Below are 15,110 nucleotides of genomic sequence, written 5' to 3'. Positions count from 1 at the left end.
ATGGAGGTAAAATATTGATTGTGTGTGTTGTACGTAGATGATCTTATATTTACGGGTAATGATGAAGCTATGATTCTACAATTTAAGAAGTCTATGATGGTCGAATTCGACATGACTGATCTTGGCAAAATGAGATACTTTCTGGGAATTGAAGTGCTGCAGAAGGAAGATGGAATTTTCATAAGTCAACGAAAGTATGCTCAAGAAGTTCTTGAAAGATTCAACATGGGACAGTGCAACTCGGTGCAAAATCCAATGATTCCTGGTTTCAAGCTTACAAAGGATGAAGAAGGAGTAAGGGTCGATGATACTTTTTACAAGCAGATGGTAGGAAGTCTCATGTATCTAACAGCCACTCGGCCTGATTTGATGTTTGTTGTAAGTCTCATCAGTAGGTACATGGAACGTCCCATTGAGTCTTATATGATGGCAGCTAAAAGGATTCTAAGATATGTGAAGGGAACAACTAGTTTTGGAATGTTTTATAGGAAGGGAGGAGATGAAGAACTCTTTGGTTACACGGACAGCGACTATGCCGGGGATCAGGATGACAAAAAGAGTACTTCAGGTTATGTCTTTATGATAAATTCAAGTGCAGTGTCGTGGTCTTCTAAGAAACAGCCAGTGGTTACCCTCTCTACCACAGAGGCTGAGTTTATCGCTGCTGCATCAAGTGCTTGTCAGGTTGTTTGGCTAAGGAGAATTCTGAAAAGTTTAAGTCATGCGCAGAATGATTCTACGGTGGTGTATTATGACAACATTTCAACTATCAAACTCTCGAAGAATCCAGTAATGCATGGTCGCAGCAAGCACATAGACATTCGTTTTCATTTTCTTCGTGATCTGGTCAATGATGGAGTGGTGGAACTGAAACAGTGCTCTACCTAGGAGCAAATCGCAAATATCATGACTAAACCAATGAAGTTCGAAGCTTTTGCAAGGATTCGAGAAGCAATGGGAGTCTGCGAACACCCTGGATTAAGCTGAATTTCACTGGTATTCAGCTTAAGGGAGGATGTTGAAGTAGTCAAAGTTAGGGTTCCTTTGTTCTAGGGTTTACACCTGGACGTGCTAATAACCCTCCTATACTTGAGGGACAAGTTGTTTCTTTTGATTTCAATCTAGTCAGTTACCACGATTTTAGGATCTGTACAATCGTGGATAGTTATCTCTTTTTCTTGTTTGTTGTAAGGCTATTTAAGAGCCAAGTTATTTTACTTCAATAACATATCCATTTTCCCAGTTTTCTAGTGCAGTTAGGTTTTCACGTTCACAAAACCTTCGACTATCTCAGTTAGTTCCAACATTAATTAACCATTGATTTCAATGGCTTTGACATCAGGCTTCTTCACCTCTATCTTCGGTATGATAACACTTAGAACGCCGTTCTCCATGGCAGCCTTAATCTGATCGACTTTTGCATTTTCCGAAAGCTGAAACTTTCTCAAGTACTTGCCGCTGCTCCTCTCCACTTTATGCCACTTGTCGTTTTTGTCCTCCTTCTCCACGTACTTCTCTTCGTTGATTTGAAGCACCCTATTATCTTCCACCTCCACCTTCACCTCATCCTTCTTCAGCCCCAGAATGTCCGTCTTGAACACGTGGGCTTTGGGGGTTTCCTTCCAGTCGACCCTATTGTTCATAAAAGGCGAATTTTTTCAAGAAAATTCAGGGAATGCGAAAAGTGATGAGGAGGAAGGGAATGGGAAATCCTTGAAAGGGTCCCACAAGTTGAGGGAGAATTGGTCGAAGATGCTGTTTCCTCGTCAAGAGTTGAGGATAAGCGACATTTTGAAAAAAAAAGGTAAATTATACAAAACTCCCTCAACTATGGGTTGAACCACAATCTTATACCTCATGTTTTAAACATTGCAATGTCATACCTCAACTTATGAATTCGTTGCAATGTCAGACCTTCATTAAATTTTCTGTCAATTTGACTGTTAAACAATGACTTGGCAATAATGGGACCTATTCATAATTTAAAAATCAAATAAGTGAACAATTTTTTTATCTGAAAAAATTAAAATGATTAAAAACCCTATCTCTCCTCGTGTCTCTCTCCCTCTTCTTCTCTGTCGTTGCTTCTTGATGGCCATCTGCGGCAAGTCCTCTGTCATGGAAGCCACTTGAACTCGAGATCTGGCTATTGTATGATCTTCCCGCCCGCGATTCCTAGACCTGGCGATGATCGAGACTTTTCTAATCCTTATCTATCCGTCATCAAGGTTCTAAAGATCGGCAAGGGAGCTCTCAAGTGCGTCGTGAGAATTTGAAGCGGCGTAATCGCCATCGCCATTGCAATAAATTCATAAGTTGAGGTACGAAATTGCAATGCTTAAAACATGAGGTATGAAATTATGGTTCGATCCATAATTAAGGTAATTTTGTGTAATTTACCCAAAAAAATCTTGATGTGTTTTGTTTGGATGCTGAGAAAAGCCTTGGGAATCAAAATGGAGTCAATAGAGAGAGTTCTTGCTTGGCTTCACTGGTTGGTGAAGGGAGTGGGTTAGTGGTGTATTTATAAGGAGTCAAAGACGTTTCTGGAAAATTTCAGGTACCGTAAAACTAGAAAGAGCACGAAACCCAACAGCACAATGAAGGCAAAACAGAAGTTGCTAGAAACTTCCTGAATGAAAAAGAATTGGGCTTCGACCAAAAAATAGAGAAATTTGGATAGAGAAGAGGAAAGAATTCCACCAAACAAAGTTTTTTTTATTTTTCAATTAGGGCTAAAGAGTTCAATTTATTTTTTTCACATTTGTACTTAATATTTATGAGCTAGAACTTTGATCAACCATTGGTAATTGGCCAGGTATAAGATTGATTCTTCCAATCTTACGGTGCACAATAAAATGGTTTATTTCAATCTTACGGCGTATAGAACCTTACTGATTGGGGCTCTGTGGAGGATTTTTCCATTTAGGCTTTAGATGCTTTTATGTGTTTTTTATAATATTTTTTGTATTATTTTGTACACATCACATTACTTTTTTTTTATTTTTTTTATTTTTATGAATAAACGATATTATTTACACAGGAGATAAGTGAACAATAATGTGGTCTGAATTCGCTTTTGATAAGAATCGAACCTAAAACATCTCACTTACAAATAAAAATGAATATCATTAAACTGTAGTACTAAGTGTTGGAACGTAATTTGCTTGTTTGGCCTCTAACTCCTCTTTACCTTTGGTTAAGCTACTAGAATTTGTACCCGCGCGTTGCTGCAGGATTGAAAATTATATGAAAGATTATGCAACTGCAATCTTCATAAACAATGTTCGAGTAAAAAATTGAGTTACAAATGCCAACGCAATTTATACACAACCTCATCATGAATTAAACAAATTTAAATATCTAAAGAGAATTCTATTTCTTCAAAGCAATTTATACGCGCGGGTACAAATGCCAACGTAATTTGTACTCGAAGTTGCTGCAGGATTGAAAATTATATGAAAGATTATGCAACTGAAATCTTCATAAACAATGTTTGAGTAAAAAATTGAGTTACAAATGCCAATGCAATTTATACACAACCTCATCATGAATGAAACAAATTTAAATATCTAAAGAGAATTCTATTTCTTCAAAGCAGAAAGGGGAAAATAATTATTTACTAAATAGTTGGAGTAACGATAACTGCATCAATTACAAATGTAATATTGAGGGAATACCTGCCAAATAAAGCTTACTACATACTTAGTCTTTTCATGTGCTACATGCAACGAACGTAGAGCTTGGATACTAGACTTGCTCCTGGTTTGAGCTGTATCCAAAGAAGGGAAAACTGACATTATTTTTTTGCAATAAAATTGCAAAAATTCCCTTATACAGCTCTCCATGCTACAGAAGAAAACAAAGACAGTCGACCAATGATGTACGACGATAAAACCATAAGACAAATCAAAAGGTGACATTGATCCAAAAAAAATATGCACGATAACTTCAAAATTAAGTTTTGGAGAGAGAGAAAGAGGAGAGAGAGGTTGTAACCAGAGACCAAATTCTTTCTTTCTTTTTTTTTTTTCCTGATTACCCAGGTGGCAATTCGACTTGGAATTACACATAAAATTTAATAAAAATCTTAGATTTCATCACCCAACATTGAAAAAGGAATCACAAAGTAACGTATAAGCAAACAGACAACAGAAATCAAAGAAAGGAACACAAGAGAACCAAAACGTTAAAAACAGCACATACCCATTTCAAAGCCCAAAAATCTTGCAGAGACCAAAATTCCACTCCCTGGAAAACCAAAATCCGAAAATTAGAAAAATCGAATTTGATAACATTGTACCTTAAGAAACCCCAAAATTTCCAGTTAAAACAAAATTAATACAACCTCTGCATAAAATAATCAGACGATAAAAACTCAAATTCGTAAAGCATTAATGTAAAGTAGAGAAACTTCTGCGAAAAAAGAGCACAGAAAAATTAAGAGTGGAATCCAGTAAAAAACCACATTTAAGATAATGGTGTTAACATACATCAGAATTTCATGCTGCAGCGCTTTTGCACTCTTTATTGTTAACACCTAAAGGGGTGGCAATGTATTACTAAATACCATGCTCCCACATTTAAAGAGGTGAATTTTCATATGAGGCCAATGAATAAATTAGATAATTCTAAGAATCTAAGCAATCAGACGTTCATTTCTTTATTGGTGACCTGAAAATTTCTTTTAAAACATTTTCATATGCTTGACATTATATCATGCTAATATCATAGATCACATAACTTGAGATAGTTTCATGTTCAAATGGGAACGTAGATGATATTGATCATAGTTTTAAAGAAAAGTAACAGGACATGAGAGTCTTATACTGTCCTTTGTTTTGTCCTACTAAACAGAGAAATTTTACGGAAAAAAATCAAGACCTGTAAGATTCTCCTGAAGCCGTTTTGAATTCCTTGAAACGTGACTATCCCACCAGCAAGCATATGGTCTGGACTCGGAATGTAACACGGTTGCCATCACTCCGGTGCAGCACAATAATAGAACTTGTTTTGAGTTGGGAAAGGCCAGATTATCAATTCAAGGAACTTCCACCTCAATATTCCAGAAAATGATTTGCAGTTCTCTCTCTCACCTTCCACCTGCGCCCCAAAATGATCAAAGAAAATATCGAGATCGTCGGATTGGCATAACGTTCACACCAGCAAGAAGATATCAAGACAAAACAAACAATACGAAATTGCATGATACCTCCTCTATTAGACAAATACAATTGATCCAAGGAAATAAGTAACCACTAAGCATGAAAACATCATTAAAAAATTCATTAAATTAGATTTACAGAGGAAAAAGTAAAATAAAAAATAAAAAACCGGGGCTTTTTACATCTGGTGAGATGCAGAGAGCCAAAGTGAAGAGAAATTGCTTCAGATATCACTGGGCGTGCGTATGAGTGAGAAAGGGCGGCATTTTAGAGTGGCTAACCATTTTCAAGTTAGCCATTTTTGAGCCGTTTTTCGGCCAAACCACGGCGAGTTAGCCATTGAAAAAGATACCATTCTCTTCGTCTCGTCGAAAAGTATGATTTTCGTTTTTGAATCACTCGATTCGTTGAGTATTGAAGAAGTTATGAACATTTAAAGTTTACCCAGTTTTCGGTGAGTTTTTCAATTTTCATGTGGACCAGTCTCCTTTCAAGCTATTTTCTGGCCATCTCCGGCTACTATTGGGCTTACAAATAAGTATAATCTTGTTCAACACTTTACTATTGGGCTTCCAAATAAGTATAATCTTGTTCTACACTTTCCTATCTTCATTTTGATATATTATGAGTCGAATTTGATTTAGAATCAATTGAGTTACGAAGCTTTGAAAATTGCCCAAAGAGTTTTTAACAGAAGGACCAAAATCATAGATGGTGGACAATCTCATGGATCATTTCTATTGATTATGCAAATCTCAGGAACCATTTTGGCTATTTAACCTAATATCAATATTATTTGTAGTTTGATATAATATTTAGACAATCAAAATTTGTCGTTCAGTCAAATAGAGCAAAAGATGCTGACAAAGGCTCATTTCTTACTTAGGGTGAAAAGGTAGAGTAAAATATTGTTAGGTGAAAGAGAGAATCAAAGAGTGGGGGAGGAACTATTTTGCGATTCAACCGTGTAATCCTAGCTTAGGAATGACACTAATCTTCTTTGTACATTCTAATTTTATGAGATGCCCATGAAGGAGATTTCATGGCGGGTTGCTCACAGCGAATTTAAGAGAACATTGATGCTTGAACAATGAAGATCTTGGTTGTCAAATTGGGCTCTGATTTGCTATGGAGTTCAGGGTTGCTCTTTTTTTGTTTTTTGTTTTGTTTTTTTTTTTTTTTTTTGAAAGTTCCAATTTCAATTTGAGCTTTTGGAGGGAGACACAAAAGGGGTGATTGATTAATTACGATCTCTAATGAAATCCAACACAAAGCAACATAATATCGTGACCAATGCTCACATTTTTGTTAGTGGTAATTCAATCCAAAACTACCATAATTTTAAGATACAATCCAATTGAAGTATGAAAAAATTCCAATTGTGGTATTTTAGATGTTGGAATCGGAACATTCAGTTCACTAAAATGACACTGTTATATAAGAAAAAGACAAGAATTGAACTTTCCAAGTTCTTCTTTGTGTTGGTGGCTCCACAAGTCAGGCCGATACTGAGCTCTACAAATCATGAATGCCATATTGCTAAATCCATCAGAAGAATTCTCAACGAAAACTCTCAAATGACCTATCATCTTAATATTTTCTCGTAGTACGCATCAATACAAACTTGTGAGCGCAACCATTAGAATTAAAATAAAGATTCCACGAAATTACAAAGTTTAAGGGTAGTATGATAATTTTGTATTACTATGGTTGATTGATTATCTTATGCTGTCCGTTTACCTTTATTTTTCATTTCTATTATAAATTTCTTTATTTCTTGTCCTTATCTTTTCTTTTTGTCTCTGCTCCCTCCCTCCCGCATCCTCTCTCCCTCTTCTCTTAGCGAGCCGACGACTGCCGACGCAACATCTCCGTCGTTCACCGGTCACCAACGCCTGTGAAACTACACATCCAGAATGCTCTTGCCGTCCTTTATCCAATCCCCAAGTTAGTTTCTATAAATTCGTAGGCGATTTTCCTCAATTTCTAATTTAAGAAACGGTGACCCAGGGTTTTCCGTCCAACTTCCGGCCAATATCACCGGAATTGGACCTCGACCCAAGAGGTAGAAATGATCCTCTTCTCGTGGGCTGTTCTCCAATGTAAGTTCTTTTTCCAAATTTTCAACTTTCAGTTTTGGGATTGATTCTTGATTTCGAATTTTATTCGATTTTCTGTATGAATGTTGGAGATGAGACTTATGGTGATTGTTGTATCTGTGAAGTTGTTGAAATCCCTAACGATTACGTTCCCGGTTGATAGTTGAAGCATGTCTATAGCATGATGTGGGATTGAACTCTGTAGAACCTTGTATTATTGTTAATAGGCAATGAATGAACTCTTTTGCATAGGAATTATAAAATTCATGGAAAGAATGTGAAAATGTGGTAGGAAATTAGAAAATGGGGGCCAAAATTATGTTATGATGAAGGCAATAGCTTAGCCTGATTCCTTGTTTATTGTAGTTGTATTCAGCAGCTTACTTTGGTTTTGAATTGCCTGCTGTCCAGTAGATGTTTAAGACTTAATGTGGAGGAAATTCTCTCTTGAAGTTGCTTGAACTTACCTATTTGGTAGACAAGGCTACTCAAGGGATAGCTAGCCTGAGGTGTGGGTGGACATTTATTTAAGAAATGTTTTTTCTTTATCAAATACTAGCCTCTCTGCACGCACTAACGTGCGTGCGAGAGGCATTTTTGCATCACGGGCGCTACGCGCCCCAAAGATGTGTTGTTTTAGATATTCTTATATTTCTTAAGTGATTATTTTATAAATTGTGTTTGTGTCCATCACAACAATTTCTTATTATTTTCAATTTTTTATTATGTTCAATCATCTAACTTAGTCTTTTTGCACCTGCCCATTATGTATAAATATGTAGTCTTCTGAAGAAAAAAAAGCCAAGGCGTTTTTGGATGATCAGATTAATTTAATTATATAATTTTCAGTTTGACTTTAAGTTTATTGTCTGTTTCATTTATGAATATATTAGCCTCTCCGCACGCACGCATTTTTGCATCACGGGCGCTACGTGCCCCTAAATGTGTATTGCGTTAGTTTTTTTTCATTGTAATTGTCAAGATATATTTAAAATGTATTGTGTAAAGAGGAACTTTTTCGTTACCATGCACATCCTAAAAAATTATTCAGTTTTTCGTTTTCACTTTGCGTAAAGTAATGATTTAAATGTTACGCAAAGTGAAAACGAAAAACATAACTTTTTAGGACTTTATCATGTTTACAAAATTAAATAGTAAGAAATGTTAAATGTAATTGTGAAGATTTTGCATTAGTTTTTTTCCATTGTATTGTGAAGATATAATTTAAATGTATTGTGCAAAGATGAACTTTTTCTTTATCATGCATGTCCTAAAAAATTATCATGTTTTTCGTTTTCACTTTGCATAAAGTATTGATTTAAATATTATTTATGCAATTGTCAAACAACATGGGTTAAATGTTTTCTTGCATTAGTTGATTCTTGCTAGACTGTCTGTCAACTTTTTCGTTACCATGCACGTCCTAAAAAGTCGTTAAGTTTTTCGTTTTCACTTTGCGTAAAGTAATGATTAAATGTTACGCAAAGTGAAAATGAAAAACATGACAACTTTTTAGGACGTTATCATGTTTACAAAATTAAATAGTAAGAAATGTTAATGTAATTGTGAAGATTTTGCATTAGTTTTTTTTTTCCATTGTAATTATTAAGATATATTTTAGATGTATTGTGCAAAGATGAACTTTTTCTTTATCATGCACGTCCTAAAAAGTTGTCATGTTTTTCGTTTTCACTTTGTGTAAAGTAATGATTTAAATGTTATTTACACAATTGTCAAACAACATGGGATTTTGGATGCAAGTTCCTACCTAAAGTCCATAAATAATAGTAAGTAGATGTAAATAAAAGAAGAGTAGATGAAAACATTAAGTACTCGCCTAGACTACTATAAAAAACAGTAAGTAGACATGCCAACGGAAGAGCTGACACCTATACAAAGGTGTTCTTACTATAAAAAGGTAGTATGTTGTATGTTCCTACCTGTTTATGTGAGAGGTATTTTTTTTATCACAGGTGCTATCGCCCCTTGAGATGTGTTGTGCTAGCTATTTTTTTGTCATAATGCGTCTTAAAATAAAATATATCATACATTGAAAATAAAAGGAAATAAAACATAATTAACTCGGATGTAAAATGCATGAGAAAAAAAAAAAGACTCTTTGCACGTACGAAAGCACGTTAGAAAAAGCTAGTAATGAATAAAGGAAGAAATACAGCAAGGAACCAAGATATTTCATATGTATCATCTTTTCCTTGCCGTTTATCTTATTAAAATTTGCTAAAAATGAGTTGATAAGTTTGTGGCTTCATAATATAATATATATACTATTTTTTCTAGACATATATGTTACACTTTCCCATTCCACCGCAAATTGCTTTGTCAATTCAATAGCACCACAACACTAATGCTTGTTTCCATAACTGCAAACGGAGTTTTTGAATGAGAATATGAGTTGAGGTGTAAATTGCATTATAGTATGTAGTAATTAAAGTGTACATACATTGACAAAAATAAGAAAAATAAAAATAGTCATATCCAAAGGAAAATGCATCATTTGTAGCTTTCTTCACATTTTTTTTCTTATGGGATTGCTTTGATTTTTCTTGTATTGTCTTTACTGCAACCATGGAACTGACACCATTGTATAAGTGTTATTATTCTCAATAGAATGCAAATTTCATTCAACTTGGAGAAATACTATTTGAGCAGCGAAGCTTAAATCCTGCTCCACTACACTCATTTATGTATGATCAAATCACTTGTCATAGATATTGCATTGCATTTTAAACATTTGCACATAATATTTTAATTGGTATTGACAATGAAATAAAAACATTAGAGATGACCACCTCAATTATTCTAAAATCTTGAATTAACATAAAGTAATGATACAATTAGATTACCGATTGTTAGGCATTTAGAAGAAAAATAATAAAAATGAATCATTCCAAACACCAACAAAACGGAAAAGAGAACCGAAAAAGGTCTTGAATCTTCAAGTTCCTTAGCCAAGCAATCCTTATGCAGTATCGCAAGCCAAAAGTCTTTTACGCCTATATAGAATTTTGTCCACATACCATGTAATTCATATTGCATTCAAAAAAGGCTTTTTCATATAAAAAAAAGTACATAGCAAATCATATACAAATTTATAGCTAGAAAAATAGTGTGCACATTTACTATTGAGAACATCTAAAATTAAACTAATAGAAATTAAACTATCCAATTATTATTACAAACAGGTTGGCAATCAGTATTAAGAAAAAGCTGCTTGACGGAAGACAATGATCTTTGTTCTTCAATCTTACAATAAAATGAATAAAGTTTTAGACATAGCTTACCAAAGAAAAAAAATGCAAAACAAAGAGTCATTTACTCGTCAACTTGTCACAAATTTGTGCAGTTTTTTATTGTCTCCAAGTATATTTTGGCTCTCCCTCTAAATCGCTTTCTCTATCCCCATGTAGTTTATATTTAATTTAATTCCTAATCACATTTGGTATATATAGTTTATCAGTAATACAAATTGGAATTTATAAACACTTACAATGCCAAGTTGTTAACATATATACTTGAGCATCTCTGATCTTCATCCGAATCGTCGCTGTCTCGGAGTCTTAGTAATTTGCACACCACGGTCACCTCAGACCTTATTCAAAGACTGAGTCGAAAAAGAAGGGGCCGCGTTCCATCTTTAAGGGCCAGGGGAAAACAATTTTTGGTTACAAAGAAACCAATCAAACATCATATCAACCGCATAAAACCCCATATAATATGCTATTTTTTTTATCAAAATAATACGCGGATTATGCAGACAAAAATAAAATAGCGAGAAATAAAAAAGAACAATACAAATAGATAAAAAGTACCAATTAACAGAACAAAGAAAGCTAATGTAGAATAGAATATATTTATGAGAAGAATTGGTTCTCTTCAGCGTGTGGATTACATTCTCTTAGAAGAGGCCAAGGCTATCTTCTTGTTTTTGCCTGTCCATGAGATAACTCAAAACATTAAGTATATGAAGTTTAAAATTAAAAAAAAAAACAAAAAGACAACAAAAGAAAGCTGAGCAAATGGGGAGTAAGAGATCAAACAAACAGCGTGTGGTTGAATAACCTTCTTGGTTATCTTCTAGGGAACACCATCTTGGTTCTCTTCTGGGGAAAATTATGATAGTCTTACCTCCTTTGCCGAAGCCTTGAAAATTCTGCCTTCTTGTTTGTGCCTGTCCACCACTTTTAAAATCCCCAAATCAACTTTGAACTGCAAACCCATATTGTAATTCAATAAAACCTGAACAAAGTGAATTAGGATTAAACAATTCGATGTTGAAGAAGCATCAAATGAAATAAGGTGGACCGGTACCCATAAATTATATTAAAGGAGAAGCATAGATGAAGAAACACCAAATTGTAAGGTGGACGAAGAAGCACCAACAAAAAAAGAGGGGTACGTGAAGTTGAGTGGGTTTCTCCCGAATAGAAATGTGGGGTAGTTGGGGTTTTAATCGTGCAACTCTGCAACCACTACAACTGCTTGTGGGGAGTTTGTTGGGTTTGGGGTGGCTTCAGTCTAGAACTCTGTAACTGCACAATTGCTTCTCTATATTTATTTATTTTTTTGGTTTTTTTAGAGAGAAAGAATGTGATGAGTAATCAAACGGTCATAATTAATCTAAAGTATGGGTGGCTTTCATATTTTGTTTATTACGATTTTAACCTTATTTTATTTGTATTTTACGATTATTACCCATTTATATTGGGATAGTTTTGTGCTGTTTTATTGAAAAGAGAGGATATTTTTGGCATTTTGGAATGCTTCACCAAACTGGGGCTCTCCCTTTATATATATAGATTATGCATGCCTAGATAAATATGATTTCCGTTACGTTTAGGGGAAAACCAGATTTTATGAATTAATATCAGATCTTATAGTGAATGATCATATTATTTAGCTTAGATGTGTATGATCAATATTACATGTGTCATTCTACAAACATGTCATTCATCTTATACGTGTATGGTATTACAGAACTTTTAGCATTATAAATTGAAATGCAAATATTGGTAGCTAGAGACAACTTTTCCAAATTATCATAACAAATAAGCAAACACCAATTTAGAAACAAACAGTAATAATCAAAATCGAAATTTATAATACATAAATAGTATTTTTGGAATGAAATTCTGGTGCAACAAATGACCTTTTATTGGCTTGTACATATGATATGGTAAACGAATTGCTGAACCCACAATGTTCTGTAAACTCTTGTCCTGCATGCATTGGAGAATATTAGAAATCACTGAAATTGGAATAAGTTGAAATGGTAATGCTTATTGTATATGTGTTTCAGAAAATAGCGGTTTAAGGACTAAATTAATTTTCAAGTCACTTAGCACTACGGTTATGTTTATTGTATATGTGTTTCTCAAAATGGTTATGCTTGTTGTAGATCAGGTGAGACATGCTAACAGAAAAAGGTATTTCCAATATTATTGTGGAATCTGATAAAGGTTTCTTGAGGCAGTTGCTAGTGTGAAAAGCTTCTTCCATCTTAAATGCTACTGGCTGTAAGGCTTTTATTGGGCTTACATCTATTTAGGAGTCCTAATTGATTAAGAATAAAAGAAAGGAAGTAATATTTGATTATTCCGGATTACTTATGGTGAAGTATATCAATAATTTTTGGGAATATCAATCCTATTAGGTCATGGATTTTAGAGGTGCTACAGATCTATATTAGGGTTTTCTTTATGGGCAAGAAGCCTAATACTCTTACCTATAAATATAAGGCTTAGGTCCCACTTTTATACACATTATTCTAGCACAAAACACTACCCCATATAGGAGTGCATAAGGCGTGTAGAGAGAGGTGAAGATCTTTGCTTGTTCGTTGCTGATCATGGTTCAATCTTGTTCATATCAATGGCTTCTCAAGATTAGTACTTTTAGAGTGCATATTATAGATCAACTTGCAGAATGTGGTTCGACGATCCTTATTGTTCAATTTTTAAAGTACTATCCATGTATGTATATATTCCTTAAAACATGGTAGAATAATTTTTTGAGTACTTTATAGATAATTTCATCAGTTTTTACTAAACCTAGAAGAAGTTGGAGATGGAAACATGCTAACCTTTGTGTTAGTCATCTTCATCCTCCCTGTAGAATTCATCATCTTCATTTTCAACCTCACTGCACAATTCGTCATCATTATCCTTCATGTTTTAGAAATAAAAGACAGATGTTTTCTTGAGATTGAATTGAGTTTTAAAAAATAAAATTACTTAAATACACTTTAGTGTGAACATATGCACAATTATATGGTATTTGACTAAATTTTGAGAACACTTTTGTCAAACTAAATATGAACTGTTGATTATGCTTTCCCTAAATTTGTAGTAAAAATTTGTCCATTCCTGTCGAAATGCGGGTTTTACTTGCAATCGGGGATTATGCGTGTCAACAAGCTTAGAATCAAATGGCCTTAAGTCTTGCACATTAATAACCTTCAATAACTCCAAAGACGGCAACTTCAAAGTATAAGCTTCACCACAAAAATACTTGAGTTTTGGCAGACTTTTAAGCTTGATGGACTTCACTTTAGGTAATGTAATTATTTCAGCTGTTTGTTCTTCTGCGGCAACGATTTCTTCCATCTGCTCACAGTTCGTAACTTTTATGTCCTTTACACTCGCAAGGAGTTTGACTATGGACGAAGAAAACAAGTATTTCAACTGGTTGCAACAATGGACCTCCAGCGATTTCAAGTTTCCGAAACTGCTTCCTGTGAACATCGGTTGTGAACTACCTGTCTCCCAAACACGTGTTAAACTTGGTAACGTATGTAACCACAAGGACCTCAATTTATTGAATGCTTCAACGGAGTGACTACTTTCTTCATGCTTTGGTCCCTTGAGTTGGAAAACCACTTCCATTGAATTACAGTCAAATACATAAAGATTTTCAAGATTATCATCATCATTTGAGTCCTCCAGATTAGTTGGTGTAACCTAGAAAATTAGTTGGTGTAACCTAGAAAATTAAACACGATCAACAAGATGATACAATACAGCACAAAGCAGCATGATGGCGTAATCAATGCTCCAAAACTGGATAATTCTAAGATACAATCCAATTGTAGTATGAAAAAAATTCACATTGTGGTATTTTGGATGTTGGAATCGGAACATTCAGTTCACTAAAACGACATTTATAAAAGAAAAAGACAAGGATTGAGCTTTCTAGGTTCTTTTTCTTTGCGATGGTGGCTCCACAAGTCAGGCCGATACCGAGCTCTGCAATGGTGGGCTTTGCAAATCATGGTTGCCATATTGCAAAATCCATCAAAAACATTCTCAGGAAACGTTCATATGACCTATCATCTTAATATTTTCTTGTAGTGCTCATCAATATGATCGCGTGAGCATAAGTAGAACGAATTTTAGAACTAAAATAAAGATTCCACGGCACTACAAAGTTTAAGGATAGTATAATAATTTTGTATTACCATGATTGATTACCTTATGCTGTCAGTTTACCTTTATTTTTCATTTTTATTTCAAATTCTATTATTCCTTTTCCTTTTCATTTTGTTTCATTTTATTTAGATGTGTATTAAAAGTGAAAAAAAAATTAATGGTATTCTTCTTTATTCGTAACTTGTACGTGAAAAATCTTATATTCAATTATCATTACATGCAAATTTGAATTATATTACATTTAGCCATTATTATTATTATCAAAACATGTTCTGTCTCATCTCACATATCAAACGTACTTTTGATGATAGATAATATCATCTTCTATATATATCTATATATATAAAGGGAGAGCCCCAGTTTGGTGAAGCATTCCAAAATGCCAAAAATATCCTCTCTTT

At 34.2% G+C, this 15,110-nt stretch overlaps 1 protein-coding gene, 2 long non-coding RNA genes and 2 pseudogenes across 3 annotated transcripts in view; 2 read left to right on the top strand and 3 right to left on the bottom strand.

The window, feature by feature from the left end:
* The window catches only part of LOC148692761 (putative disease resistance protein At4g27220), a 91,669-nt gene extending 77,432 nt beyond the window's left edge, over positions 1–14,237 (bottom strand). Inside the window, exon 1 of the mRNA XM_088679061.1 lies at positions 13,638–14,237. Within this exon, the coding sequence (XP_088535187.1) occupies positions 13,638–14,166 (529 nt within the window). The 5' untranslated portion in view covers positions 14,167–14,237. The remainder of the gene's footprint in view (positions 1–13,637) is intronic.
* LOC148692765 (secreted RxLR effector protein 161 pseudogene) lies at positions 226–888 on the top strand (annotated as a pseudogene).
* Positions 1,311–3,800, bottom strand: LOC148692764 (18.5 kDa class I heat shock protein-like; annotated as a pseudogene).
* Positions 6,791–12,301, top strand: LOC148692762 (uncharacterized). The gene is made up of 2 exons (XR_015952949.1): positions 6,791–7,773; positions 12,097–12,301. It is a non-coding gene; the product is annotated as an uncharacterized LOC148692762 (long non-coding RNA).
* On the bottom strand, positions 10,068–11,809 carry LOC148692763 (uncharacterized). Its single transcript, XR_015952950.1, has 2 exons — positions 10,773–11,809; positions 10,068–10,278 (listed from the first exon to the last, which is right to left on the bottom strand). It is a non-coding gene; the product is annotated as an uncharacterized LOC148692763 (long non-coding RNA).
* Positions 14,238–15,110: the final 873 nt, after the last annotated feature.

This window comes from Pyrus communis, chromosome 11 (genome assembly GCF_041283825.1).
Source record: "Pyrus communis isolate YQ-2024b chromosome 11, ASM4128382v1, whole genome shotgun sequence".
Lineage (NCBI taxonomy): Eukaryota > Viridiplantae > Streptophyta > Magnoliopsida > Rosales > Rosaceae > Pyrus > Pyrus communis.
This window is presented reverse-complemented; position numbering and strand designations above follow the sequence as displayed.